The following is a 13953-nucleotide window of genomic DNA, read 5'->3' as shown; positions in this document are numbered from 1 at the left end:
TTTAAAACACTTGAAATTCTTTAAAATATCAATTGGTTTTAGTACTATTGAGAATGCAGTCACATTCTATTGGGACAATTCTGTGCTTCACTGAAAATTTATCTGAAATGCATTTTTTTTCTTATTAGAATATGAGGATATTCTGGGAGTATCCCCCCTTTTAGAATTACATATGATTAGATGTTTCCATTTTTTCCACCCATGTTTTTTCCCAGGTTACTTTTAGATCTTATTTTACCATGTTGGCAGCATTATCACATACATACTTATATATATTTGGAATACGCTGTTTTGATAATATGCTGTAGTTACATATATTATTTCTTTGCAGAAATGCTTATGTATTTCTATATATATTTCTACTTCTCCTAGAAACTTAAGCCTATTTTCTTACTGCCACTTGATTTCCTTTCTCTTTTTGAATCTACTCTTTCATTAGAAGTTAGCCAAAAGGTTATGCTGAGTGAAATAAGTCAAGCAGAGAGAGTCAATTATCATATGGTTTCACTTATTTGTGGAGCATAACAAATAGCATGGAGGACAAGGGGTGTTAGAGAGGAGTAGGGAATTTGGGTAAATTGGAAGGGGAGGTGAACCATGAGAGACTATGGACTCTGAAAAACAGTCTGAGGGGTTTGAAGTGGCGGGGGGGTGGGAGGTTGGGGTATCAGGTGGTGGGTATTATAGAGGGCACGGCTTGCATGGAGCACTGGGTGTGGTGAAAAAATAATGAATACTGTTTTTCTGAAAATAAATAAATTGGAAAAAAAAAAAGAAGTTAGCCCAAAGGATAATAGTCGAAATGCCTTGTCTTCTTGGCAGTACTTTTTTTTTTTTTTTAAAGGTTTTATTTATTTATTTGACAGAGAGAAAGAGATCACAAGTAGGCAGAGAGGCAGGCAGAGAGACAGGGGGATGCAGGCTCCCTGCTGAGCAGAGAGCCCAATGTGGGGCTAGATCCCAGGATGCTGAGACCATGACCTGAGCCCAAGGCAGAGGCTTTAACCCACTGAGCCACCCAGGCGCCCCGGCAGTACTTTTGCCAAGCAAAAATTCTTAGCTGTGGAGGTGGTCTGAATTTTTTCCCTTAAGGCAAATGATGAAAACACTGGGTTATAATGCAATTTCAAGTTGGATAAATGTTTATCCTGTAAATTTCTATTAGGACAAATGTTTTAAAGCAGGGGTCATCAAACTACAGTGCATGGACCTACCCCCTTTTTTGGTAAATAAATTTTTTTAAATACAGCCAGTCTTATTTGTTTACATATTGTCAATGGCTGTTTTCATTTTTTTCTTTTCTTTCTTTCTTCAAAGATTTTATTTATTTATTTGACAGAGAGAAAAAAGAGCACAAGTAGGTAGAGCAGCAGGGAAAGAGAGAAGCAGACTCCCCACTGAGCAGGGACCCTGGGTTCATGACCTGAGCTGGAGGCAGACACTTAACAGACTGAGCTATCCAGGCATCCCTGTTTTGATTTTTCAACGGGCAATTGCGGAATTGACTTGTTGCAACAGACTATATAGATTGCAAACCTAAATTTTTATTGTCTGGACTTTTACGGGAAAGCTCTGCCTTCCTTTTAAAGTATGTGTCCATCCCAAATTAACATTTAATTCCATTGAAAGAGCATGAATACTATATATTGCTTTTTCTAAATTGGTATGATGAGAATTTGTATGTTTTTGATTACTGAAAATTTAGTCTACAGACATTTATGTTGAGATGACCTTTTCAGTGTGGACAGTAGAGTTTTTGTGTCTATTTATATGATCTTTATGTAGAAATAGATAATTGGGAGAGGTAAGGTATTATTTAGTGTTAAATTATCACATACTCAGATACCTTGCTTAAGTAATACCCCAATAATTTGAACCCTTAAATTAAATTTGGAGACAGGAAGAAAACAAATTAATACTGAATGGTTAGAAATTAAGTTATTAGAATGTGTGTGTGTGTGTGTGTGTGTGTGTTCATGTGTAGTATGAGGCAGGCATGTGGTTAACTTGCTCTTGTATCATTTGAATAGTTTTTCTTCCCCTCCGATTTATAATGCCACCTGTCTCATATTCTAAGTATTCATGTCTGTCTGGATCAGTTTCTGGGCTCTCTTCCATGCTGTTGGTTTGTTTAAATTTAATATAGTTCTATTATCATAATGCCGAAGGAGGAGCTATCTCTCTACCTCCTGTGTGTGTGTGCGTGTGTGTGTATGTGTATGTAGATATTATTCATTCATATCACTGTGTGAGGATTTTAATACATTTATTTTAAAACCTTCTAAATCTGTTCTAGAAGATTAACATAACTGTGAGTGCATGTCATTGATTTCTTTAGCTGTCGTGGCATTGGATTGCTTTGTATGTTTTAGAATAGTGGTTTGTAAGATTATTTTGAATAAGGTCACTATCTATTTTACCACCTTTTCTCTCTCCAGCCCTTTTGCTCATCTCTTCTTGTCTAGTAGTATTATAGTAAGCTTGTTCTGGCTTCTCTGGAGCTATCTTATTTTGACAATTTAGGGTTCCTGGGTGTTGATATTGGGTGATACAAAGTTATTTGTGTCAATTCTTATTTGCAGCTTCATGTTCAATTCTAGGCAGGAGCTGGAAATAGCTCTTTTTGACCTCTTTTCAAGAGTTGGAATTTTTTACTGTGTTACTGGTTTCGAGTGTTGAGTCTGGTAATGGTCTCCTCCCATACTTGGACCATTTTGAGTCCTCTTTATTCCTCACCTGCTTCAGTCAGCTCCTATATCTTGAGCATAACTGTATCTCTTCAGTCTGATTCACTGTTTGAACCTGGCTGAAATTTTTTCTTTTCTTTTCTTTTCTTTTTAAACTTTATTGTTAGCATCACCCAGCCTCCAATGTTTCCACTTACCCTAGTCTGCATATTTTAGGAGCGTTAATCCTTATCTTTCTTTTTATTGGAAATCTAGTGGCTTCAAATATTGCCTCTACTAGGATGACCCCCAAATCTTTAACTCTTGATTGCTCTTTTGATCTTGACCTATACATGTTCCCCTGTGGACGTACATATTGGTGTTGATGTGCCTTCACCAGAAATGCTACGTACCCAAAAATGAGTCTACTATATACATGGATATTTCTTCGGTCGTCTGGTGCTTGGAGTGCAGTGTCCTCCTGTATGCTTCATGGTCAAGCATCACTCTGCCCTGAAATTTTCAAAGCTCATTAGCATCACTTTGCAAAGTTAGAATAGAGATCTGAAAGTTCACCTTTTACTTTCTTAGACTGAGAAGATGGTAGTTTTGTTGACTGAATTAGGATGTAAAGGACAGAGGATTTTTTTTTTTTTTTTGAAATGGGGGTAAGGGAAAAGGAACAGTCTTTTGCAGAGTTTATTTTATGTGTGTTGACTTTGAAGTGCAGGCATTTAAAAGCATTCTTATTGCTACTTCCCACATCATCTAATTTCTAAACGTTTATAATATCCTGTAAATTGTTGGCATCTCTGCTTTTGCTTTCTGTCACAACCAGAAGATTCTTCTTCCTGAAAGAAGTACTTCATTTTGTTAATCTTCCACTCCTAAGTTTCATTGACTAACCAATATGTAGAATAAAGCTCAAATTCCTGTAAGGTCACAGTAGAGATCATTTACTCTAGCTTTCTGTAGCCTCATGTTTTGTTGTTCTCTACTTAACCTAAATTGGACTACTTATTCTGTTCAATAGGGACACATGATTTCTTCCTTACTACCTTTCTTGGTTCAGTGTCCCCCTTTTTTTGTCTTGTAGTACACAGTCTTTTCAAACCTCATGTCCTTCATGACATTTTTCTGGCTAAAACTCACTGTGATCAGTTCCTCCTCCAAATATATTGTACTCAGCACTGTGCTGTTACTTGGCCTTTTTTTTTTTTTTAAAGATTATTTATTTATTTATTTATCTGATAGACAGAGATTACAAGTAGTCAGAGAGGCAGGCAGGGAGAGAGGAGGAAGCAGGCTCCCCGCTGAGCAGAGAACCGGATGCGGGGCCCTATCCCAGGACCCTGCGACCAAGACCTGAGCCGAAGGCAGAGGCTTTAACCCACTAAGCCACACAGGCGCCCCACTTGGCCTTTTTAATAGGGAGGGAGTAAAGCAACTATGGTTAGGATTATGTGATTTAATACCAGTGTGATTTTGAACCATTTAATCTCTTTATGCCTTAGTTTCCTCATCTTTAAATGGAGATACATTTGCATGGGGAATAGTGTCTAATTCATAGCGTTGTTCAGAGGATCAAGAGAGATGAATGTAATGTCATTAGCAGTAGGTGACATTAGTAGAAGTCCCACAAAAAAACTTTTTTTTCCATTTGTCTTTTCCCCCTCTCTCTGCCGTTCTTCTTTTTCATTCTTCCTGCTTTTTGGTCTTCCTTTCAAGTTTAGTAAAGGGTTCATAGTAGGGGTTTTTCAGTCAGACAGAGCTGGGTGTTTATCGGAGCTCAGTCACTTGCTATCTTTTTGAGCTTGGGACCTCTTGGACCTCTTAAGCTCTAATTTCCTCATCCTTAAAATACTTGAGGCCTGGCCTGGCGCATGTAGTAAGAATTCAAGAAAGGTCGTTGTTGTTTCTTTGTGACACCTGTGATTGCTGACTAACCTACATTGCTTTTAACCTTTTTATGCATATAAGGATTATTCCTCAATTAGGGAAGTACAGTACCTGGATAAGGGCCATCTATTTACACTAGTTATTTTCTCTCTAGGTGTCTAACCCATACATACACATTGATCAGGTCTTTTTGCTGAAGGAAGTTCTATGTAAGAGAAGTAGTTTTATTAATCTACTCAAGGGAAGGGAAAAATTAGATAGTAGTATGTGTCTTTTGCCAGAATGCCTCTGGATATGCTTTTGTTCTTTCCTCTGTTGATTTCTGCCTATTTTACCTATCAAAATGAGTGGGTCTAACCAGTTCAATCCAGTGGCCTAAAAAGAGAGGAGGAAGAGGAGAGGTTGGCAATATAATACATGTCTAGTGATATGAGGGAAGGGGATGTCCTAGGCAATAATATAGGATGGATTTTTCCTTAAATGTGTTGTCGTTAACAAGCATAGTTTTCTGGCTGGGGCAGTATCTTGGGTTGGGTCTGTTTGTGTGTGTGTGTGTGTGTGTAAACAAGAACAAGTCTGGAGAAGAGATGGCTAATCTGGGGTAAATGGCTCTGTTATTTGAGTAGCGTGGATCTCAAACAGAAGACACGTTCCACCACACAGGTGTTTACAGTTAGCAGTGATGTCAGTAAATACATTATATGTTAATAAAAATAATTAAAAAAATGTGGCCTAATGAGTGTTTAGGTTTGGCTTTTTGGAGGATCAAGCAAAGGATTGTAAGGGGGCATCAACTTTCTTTTCTTGCCCAGCCCAACCTCTTATTCTCACCCTTGATGGGCCAGAAGGTGGATGCAGCCTCTTCTGTAGGTTAAGTTGGTGTGTGAAGAGATTGCGGGCATACATACGTTCTTGAATGTGCTAGGTACTTTTTTTAATGACTAAAATTAAGTTGATTAATATTGTTATCAGGGTAGAGGTGAGTCAGAGAGTCCCATTTTTTTAAAAGAAGATTTTATTTTTTTATTTGACAGACAGAGAGCACAAGTAGACAGAGAGGCAGATGGGGTCGGGGGGAAGCAGGCTCCCTGCCGAGCAGAGAGCCTGATGTGGGGCTCGATCCCAGGACCCTGAGATCATGACCTGAGCTGAAGGCAGAGACTTAACCAACTGAGCCACCCAGGTGCCCCGAGATTCCCATTTTTATCATGAAAGTTAGTGAATGTGTTTCCCCTGGCTCTTTCTGGTGGTCTCCAAGTATACCCCATCTTTGGTGACTTTATTTGTGTGGTGTTTGAAAGTTCAGGTTTACTCTTAGAGATTCTTTATTGCATTTGACAATTGCTAGGGTACTTGCAACTGGAGAAGATAAAGGTGCATGTTTTGGGGCGCCTGGGTGGCTCAGTGGGTTAAAGCCTCTGCTTTTAGCTCAGGTCATGATCCCAGGGTCCTGGGATCTAGCCGTGCATCGGGCTCTCTGCTGAGCAGAGAGCCTGCTTCCTTTCCTCTCTCTCTGCCTGCCTCTCTGCCTAATTGTGATCTCTGTCAAATAAATAAAAATTAAAAAAAAAAAAGGTGCATGTCCTTACGATGCCTGTAGTAGTTCATTTGCAAGGCCCTCACTTTTTATTTCAGTAGTTTTTGGTGACCAGAGCTTCCAGGTAAGCCACAGTCCTTTTCTGTTTATCTGCACACCACAAGGTTAAAGAGCGTAAAGCACATCATTTCTTAGTTCTACCTTTCAATTTTTTTTCTTCAATTCTTTTCTTGCATTTTAACCTCTTTGTCTATTTTTAAACCAGGAGTTAGAATGATTCAGCCACCTGTTTTAAGTCATATCTTCAGTCTTATTCATACCATCGTGAATCTGGGGGTTGATGGGTTTCAAGTTTTAATTGATTTCCTCTTATGAGGGCTAAGATGAAAAATATGCAGCCTGATCCTATGATCTGTCAGTATGAAAGTAATGGATCTATCTAAATACAGTGTTTGCCACATTTTCCCTCTGTTAGGAACTTTTGTAAGGAAATGACATTCTTGCTTGTTTCATGAAGAGCAAAGGGCAGTATTTTCAGAAATAGCTATGTGGTCCCCAAGAGAAAACATTCTTTTGCCATGAAATATACTTACCAGACATTTTGGGGAAAATTGCAACCTAAATAAGAAAGATATAACTGTAATGTGGTTGGGGTTAAAAATTGTCTCTAAATATTTTAGCTAGTATTTTTGAGAACAGGGTTTCTTTTATTAGAAATTAGAGACTTTTGATGAAGTAAAATGTGTCTAAAGTGATGCATACTGGTTAGAAGCAGATGGTGAACTCCTAATGATGGAAGTAATTCCAGTTTTAATGGTAAATATTGTAATTCTTGTTTTGCTTTATTTTTAATGTAGTTGGGATAGGATTTGAATGGAAGCTGACTTATAATTGATAAAATTAAAATGTAGTTGAAATGAAAACATGTTCAAGTTATTAAAAGAATTACTTCCTAATTGTATATGCAACCCTTATTTCCTAACCATAATTAAGAATTGTTTGCATTTGCACATTTGGTAGTGTTTGTTTTATAGAACATAATCCTATGAGTATCATGATTAATGATTTTTAAAGCATACTAAAATTTTAGGTTTATTATAAATTTTTAAGCAAATTATTTAGTTTTTTTTTTAAATAATCAAAATGTGTAGTTTGTAGGAAGCTTTATTCATGGTTTTTTTTTTAAAACTATTTGAAGTTCTATGTTTAGTCTATGCACTTTACCCTTTTTTGCTGTTAATAACTTTTACAAAATAAAAATAACTTGTTCTTTTACATTAAAATGTTTGTCATCTCATGTATGCCAGATTTATTGGACTGCAGTAGTTTTAGTGCATTTTGGCTGGAATGTTTATTATGACATCACTGTAATCTATATACAGTATGTGATTTCAGATGGTTTCAGTGTTAAATATTTTCATAATTATGCTAGTTTTGGCAGTTCACTTGGAACTTTTTCACATTTCTTTAATGAACATGTTTTACTTCTGGGCTTTTGAGACAACCATATGTTTCAAAAATTAATAGTGTGCTTTTAATGTTAACGTTGTACAGAAGTGTATGACTACAGACATTTTTAAGGATGTAAGCTGAACTAAAAGTAATTACAGTAAGGTTTTATTCACAGTAGTAGTCTTTTAGTATTTAGAGACAATAACATCCCCCAAAATAACAGAAGATGTCATTATAAAAATTGAATAGTGAAGTTGTTTTGTTGAATGAAACACTGTGAAGTTTGTTTTACATTAACTTAAAATGAACATAAGTTCATGTGAGAATTTTTTTCTTTATGATAGCAAATCTTTTACTTTTTCCTTGTATTGAAGTTTCAAACAAATATTTTTTGTTTTGCAATATATCACTAGCATCTGAAGCCATGTTATCTTGTAAAAGATTAATATTATATAATTGTTTTGTTCTCTTGGTATGGTATTAAATAAGAATTTTTGTTGTCTAAAGGTCTTATTCTTATTCTAGTATCCTATTAGATTGGTAAATTTAGTGATTTTCCTTCTTAATCTTGAAATCTTATCTTCAAATATGTAAATATGTAAATATATCTTCAAATATGTAAAATAGAAAAACCGAATTCCTCTCCATTCTTGTGCTATAGTTTTACTATTGATTAATGAATTAAGAGGCACAGTACACCGTGAGTTATCCTTTGTATTGAAACCTTTTTTTTCTTTCTTAAGAGAGGGGGGGGATGAGGGAGAATCTTAAGCAGGCTCCATCCCCCAGTGTAGGGCCTGACTTGGGGTTCCATCTCACAACCCTGAGATCATGACCTGAGCTGATATCAAGAGTCAGATACTTAGCCTACTGAACCACCAATGAGCCCCTATATTTTTACTTTTGATCTTTCCTCATATGTATCTTTTTTTTCTTTTTAAAGATTTTATTTATTTGTCAGAGAGAGAACACAAGCAGGGGGATTGGCAGGCAGAGCAAGCAGAGGGAGAAACAGTCTCCCTGATGAGCAAGGAGCCTGATATGGGACATGAGCCCAGCATCCTGGGATCATGACCTGAGCCAAAAGCAGCTGTTTAACTGATTGAGCCATCCAGGTGTCTGTCCTCATATGTATCTTTTCTTTTGGCAGAATGTACTCTTTTATCCCCAAAACAGGAATAAGAAGATGCTAGATGCTTTTATTTTATTACTACCCTATCTATTTCCTCCCCGTATTGCTTGTCTTTGTGAAAGAACAATCTATTGTTTCCACTTTAATTGCTTTTTTACTCTTTGAACTATTTATTTACTGCTCCCACTCCTTTCTCTCTAGTAGAACTACTAAATCTCCTTTCTTATGTGTTACTGGCATCCTAATTACCAAATCTTGAAACATGATAACTAGAATGAAACTGAGAACATCTTTTATTGTTCTTAATGTTAACCCATTTTTATTGTGCTGGTTCATGCCTGCAGCTTCAGTTCTTTCATCTTAAGCATTGCATACTTTGACTTCATTCAAGTAATCATTATTCCTTGTACATGCTACATACATATATGCTGTTTTGCTTTTGCTTACAGTTTCCCTCCATTTAGCCATCAATCTTAACCTAAAACATTCCTACATTCACTTTAGGAACCCGACCTCACTAATTCTTTCTATTCCTAACTTAAACAAGAAGTACTCTGTAGTACTGGTTATATATGTTTTCAGTAGATTCTGAAATCTTTGAGGACTGGTATGAAATCTGATTTGTCTTTGTATGTCCAACAAATTAGCACATATGAGCATTATACAAACTTGTTGAATCAAGGCAGGAAAAGAGTACTGTCTGCATTGAATTTGTTTTGTTGAAGTTTTTGTTATTCATATCAAAGCCCAGTGAAACCTTTTATCTGATGTGGATAATAATTCAGTGAACATAATTAAATAGGATGCAAAGGAGTCTAAGGATGATTAAGATTAATCATTGAGGTGATTAAGAAAACAGCTTGGAGGGCGCCTGAGTGGCTCAGTGGGTTACACCTCTGCCTTCGGCTCAGGTCATGATCTCAGGGTCCTGGGATCGAGGCCCACCTCGGGCTCTCTGCTTGGTGGGGAGCCCGCTTTCCCCTCTCTTTCTGCCTGCCTCTCTGCCTACTTGTGATCTCTCTCTGTCAAATAAATAAATAAAATCTTAAAAAAAAAAGAAAAGAAAAGAAAACAGCTTGGATTCTTAATTTAACACACAAAATACTGAGGGCCTTAACATATAAGCCAAAAAAATGGGGAAGAGTTGAGATCCTTTTTATTTATTATTATTATTATTATTTTAATATTATTTGGTGGGCAGCAAAACAAGGTTTATTGAGCAATAGAAAAGTGATAGTACAAAGCCCCCAAGGAGGCAACCCAAGAGCGTTGCCACCTGAGTTTCTAAGTCCAGTGGTTTTCATAGGCTTGCTGGAGGGCTGTTTTAATCTGATTAACCCTCCCTGCATCTGTCATCCAATCAGATTTTTGTTACATGTCTCTGTCATTTGAGACAGGGTGGAGGGCTTCTTCCAGGTGGTCTAAAATCCTTTTCAGGGTGGTTTTCTCTTAGGGTTGGAGCCTGTTTTCCTGCCTGCCTGCCTTCCAGCTATCTGTCATTCCCCCATCTAAAGAGGTAACCCTGACTGCTGTTAGGGAAGAAGGGCAATGACAGATTGAAGCTACTTCTTGCTGGGGGATGGGGGGGGCATTTGATGGGGTGGCAGTCAGGGTTCCTTTCATCCTGATCTGTCAAGGGGTTTCCTGTAGATGTCTTGTTTTGACCTCCATGAGAGGCTCCATCTGAACCACCAATTGTAGTTTGAGGACCTTTATTGGTTAGTTGTCTTTTTTTTTTTTTTTTTAAAGATTTTATTTATTTATTTGACAGAGATCGATCACAAGTAGGCAGAGAGGCAGGCAGAGAGAGAGAGAGAGGAGGAAGCAGGCTCCCTGCTGAGCAGAGAGCCTGATGCGGGGCTCGATCCCAGGATCCTGAGATCATGACCTGAGCCGAAGGCAGCGGCTTAACCCACTGAGCCACCCAGGCGCTCCTGGTTAGTTGTCTTTAATGATGGTGGAGATCCCTGACGAGCCCCCAGGAATGTTACAGGATTTTTTCTCCGTCAGTGCCTGCGGTTCTTGGTCACGCTGCTTCAAAGAATGAAGAGATAGATCAGACAGAGAGGTGGGCAGTGAAGCAAGGTTTATTGAAGGATAGTAAAATGATAGTACAAAGTTCCCAAGGAGGGAGGGGCCCTGAGAGGGTTGCTCCCTTTCCATTTATTTTGTATTCAGATGGAGAATGTTTAAAAATTTCTATTAGTCTTCTTTTGTGAAAGCCATATGTAAGAATTTTTTTTTATGCCATCAAGTGGTTTGTTTAGATACCAACTCAAGAAAGGAAGAATTTGTGTTTTAAACTACTTGTTATTTTTAAATGCCATTCAAGAGTGAAAATAATAAGAATTGTTCAGTTATATAGATTTTTTTAGAGCTAAAAAATCACAGTCTTAGCTAATCAAATTTAGTAACCATAAATTGTATATATTCAACTAAAAAACCTTTCCTAATTCTTAAATGGTGGTTGATACTTTACTTTTCTATTTAAAAAAAAAAATAGGATGATCATGAAAGCTGTGGTTCTAATTCTACCAACCGTAGTGCTACTGAGAACACGAAATCATCAGTAAAACCTCGAAGAATTCAGCAGGCTGCTCCCACAGATCCTGATTTACCACCAGGTAATTTCTAATGAGCTTGGTAAAACCAAAATTTCATTTGTTATTAATCGTTGTTGTAACTTGTATACATGCTTTCAGTATTTAGTGTCATAGAATACTTGGACTACATGTGTATGTGCATTTCCTTCATGACATAAGAACAGATTGAGTCCAGAGCCCTCAAAAATGTCTTTCATTCAAATTTTGATGCTCTTTTGCTGCAGGTTGGTTTCTTAAGTTTCTTTCTTAAATCCTGTCCAAGCAAAGACATGCCTCTGTTTTCTTAGTCACTCACTCTCATGTTTCCGCCTTACCTAACAGGAGGACTAGTATCCTTTTTTTGTTCCCCTTGCTTCTTGATAAGTAGAAAAGACACTAGATTGTTCTGAGTTTCAGGAAACTATAGAAGTCACCAACAGGATCATAGAATTTTGTAACCATCTCATTTCCTGAAATTTTTATTTACCTGGAATAGTAGTGGCTTACAAAGAACAGTTCCTTAGTGACTATTTAATGAGGAAGAATAACATAGTCATGACATGTCAGCTCAGTGGTCAGAGTGCATTAATGCCTTTTTACTGTTAGGAGGTTTTTTTTTTTTTTTTCTTAAAGATTTTATTTATTTATTTGAGAGAGAGCAAGAGAGAGCGAGTGAGCGAGCATGAGCAGGGGTGAAGAGCAGAGGGTGAAGCAGACTCCCTGGTGAAGCAGATGGTTAACTGACTGAGCTACCAAGATGCCCCTACAGAGAAAGTTTTTATTACCATTCTCATTGCAATATTTATTCTGCTTCTGATATGAATTATAAAGGATAAAGTGGCCCTGCCTTTGGTTTCAAGGTGTTTTTGTCCTGCATTTTTTTCAGGGCCTTGCTCCTCAGAGTGTGTCCCAAGGACCAGTAGCAGCAGAATCTGATAGCTTGTTATAAATGCAGACTCTTGGGGCTTCTGGGTGGCTCAGTTGTTAGGAGTTATTTTATCAGTCACCTCTCTTTTGATTTTATTTATCAGTCATTTCTTCTCCTCAGAGGTATAGTTGACATTGGTACTTATTTGTTTTCTGCGTACGTTTGTAGACTTTCTGTTGGTTTTAACATGGTTAATTTTTGAAAGTCTTCTGGTACCATCTGCTAAGAGGCTGGAGTTAGATAAATCATTTCATAGCCATCCTCCCTCAGGTATGTTCCAAGTTACATTTGAATTGAACATTTTAAACTAGCGTTATAGTGATGCTATTGCTGATGCTTTATGTTCTTCTGAACCTAACAAGTCTTGGTAATCCCTCTGGCTTTAAATAGATTAATTGCTATAGCTGGAGAAGGTGCCAGAAGAAGAAATTTTACTTCTGAATGTTTCTAATTCTCCTTAGAGTGGTGTGATTGTTCCAGAACTTTCTAAATTTTTTCTCACTACTTAACTCCTTAGGAAAAAATCCTTGGTGAATGAAAGTATAAGTTAAACTGTAACTTGTTCTTATTTATTAAATGGGCAACCCCTTTACCTCTCCAAATTTCTGACTGCATATCCCTTCAAAACTTCCTATACTAGCTCATTGTACTGAATTCTCTCCATCAGTATCCTGGCAAAGAGTAATTGGTTTTAAGTTTAATTGTTGAGTCTTGTAACATTTCTTTCTCTTTTGAGAAATAAGATAAATTTAATGCTTTTGTCGGTTGTTGATTTCACAGATAAAAATCTATTGGCTAACCCACATGATCTCAAAACAGGTCCCAGACTTTTAAAAGATTCTTTAGAGCCTTTATTAGCATTTACACTGATAATCAGATTTGGGAAAATTGTTTTGGGGGAGCATAAAGTATAAAACTATAAAAACATAAACGTAACAAAAAAAATACTATTTTTAGAGGCATGAAACAGAACTGTATTCTTAACTACTTGAGGTAGCATTTGGATTAACATGTGCTTTCCTGCCTTACCTAACAGGAGGACTAGTATCCTCTTTTATGCTGACATAAATCACAGTGAAGGAGTTGATTTAGGAAGTTACTGAACTTCTTGGGTAATTACTGGGAAGCAGAATAGTTAAAGTTAATCTTGCCAAAGGGGGGAAAAAAGGATAATTTGAGAATCCAGCTGGATAATGGTAAATCATTTTATTTAAAGGTCGACTCATATGGTTATTTGAGGACTCCTTTCTGGCAACCTTATCCTGCCTCGGAACTACTATATTAAGGTCCTCCTATGGTAGAGATGAATTTCTGGTCTCAAAATTTTCTAGGGCAAAGATACAGCTGTGTTTACAATTTTGAAGTTTGAGCATTTACATAGATCCAGAGATGCTTTTTGAGAACACTTTTGTTTTTGCCAATAGTCATTTGTTCTACACCCTTGAAGGATGGGTGGCTCTTGAATATGAAAAGAATATGAGTCAATATCTGATATCCTCTTTCCAGTCTCTTTTCTTGATATCTAGAACAGTCTTTTATTAAATTATGAATTCTGACCAATTAGTGCATTGGAAGAGCAATTTAGTGGGTCATAGTAAGCATTTAAAATATATGGCAAAGAATATTTCCTGAGATTAAGAGTCTCTTATGAAACTGAGGGTTTCTGGGGGTGGGGAGGGAAAGGATAGGGTGACTGGGTTATGGACATTGGGGAGGGTATGTGCTCTGGTGAGTGCTGTGAATTGTGTAAGACTGAT

The 13953-nt window shown here is 37.1% G+C and overlaps 1 protein-coding gene across 8 annotated transcripts in view; it reads left to right on the top strand.

Annotated features, from left to right (window-relative positions):
* The window catches only part of VPS13B (vacuolar protein sorting 13 homolog B), a 770530-nt gene that overhangs the window by 48724 nt on the left and 707853 nt on the right, over positions 1–13953 (top strand). For all 8 annotated transcript variants that reach the window (XM_044245211.1, XM_044245212.1, XM_044245209.1 and 5 more), the window contains exon 4: positions 11190–11310. In XM_044245211.1, coding sequence (XP_044101146.1) covers positions 11190–11310 — 121 coding nt within the window. The remainder of the gene's footprint in view (positions 1–11189; positions 11311–13953) is intronic.

The sequence above is a fragment of the Neovison vison genome, chromosome 4 (assembly GCF_020171115.1).
Source record: "Neovison vison isolate M4711 chromosome 4, ASM_NN_V1, whole genome shotgun sequence".
Taxonomy (NCBI): Eukaryota; Metazoa; Chordata; class Mammalia; order Carnivora; family Mustelidae; genus Neogale; species Neogale vison.
Note: the sequence above shows the minus strand (reverse complement) of the source record. Positions and strands in the feature narration are given on the sequence as shown.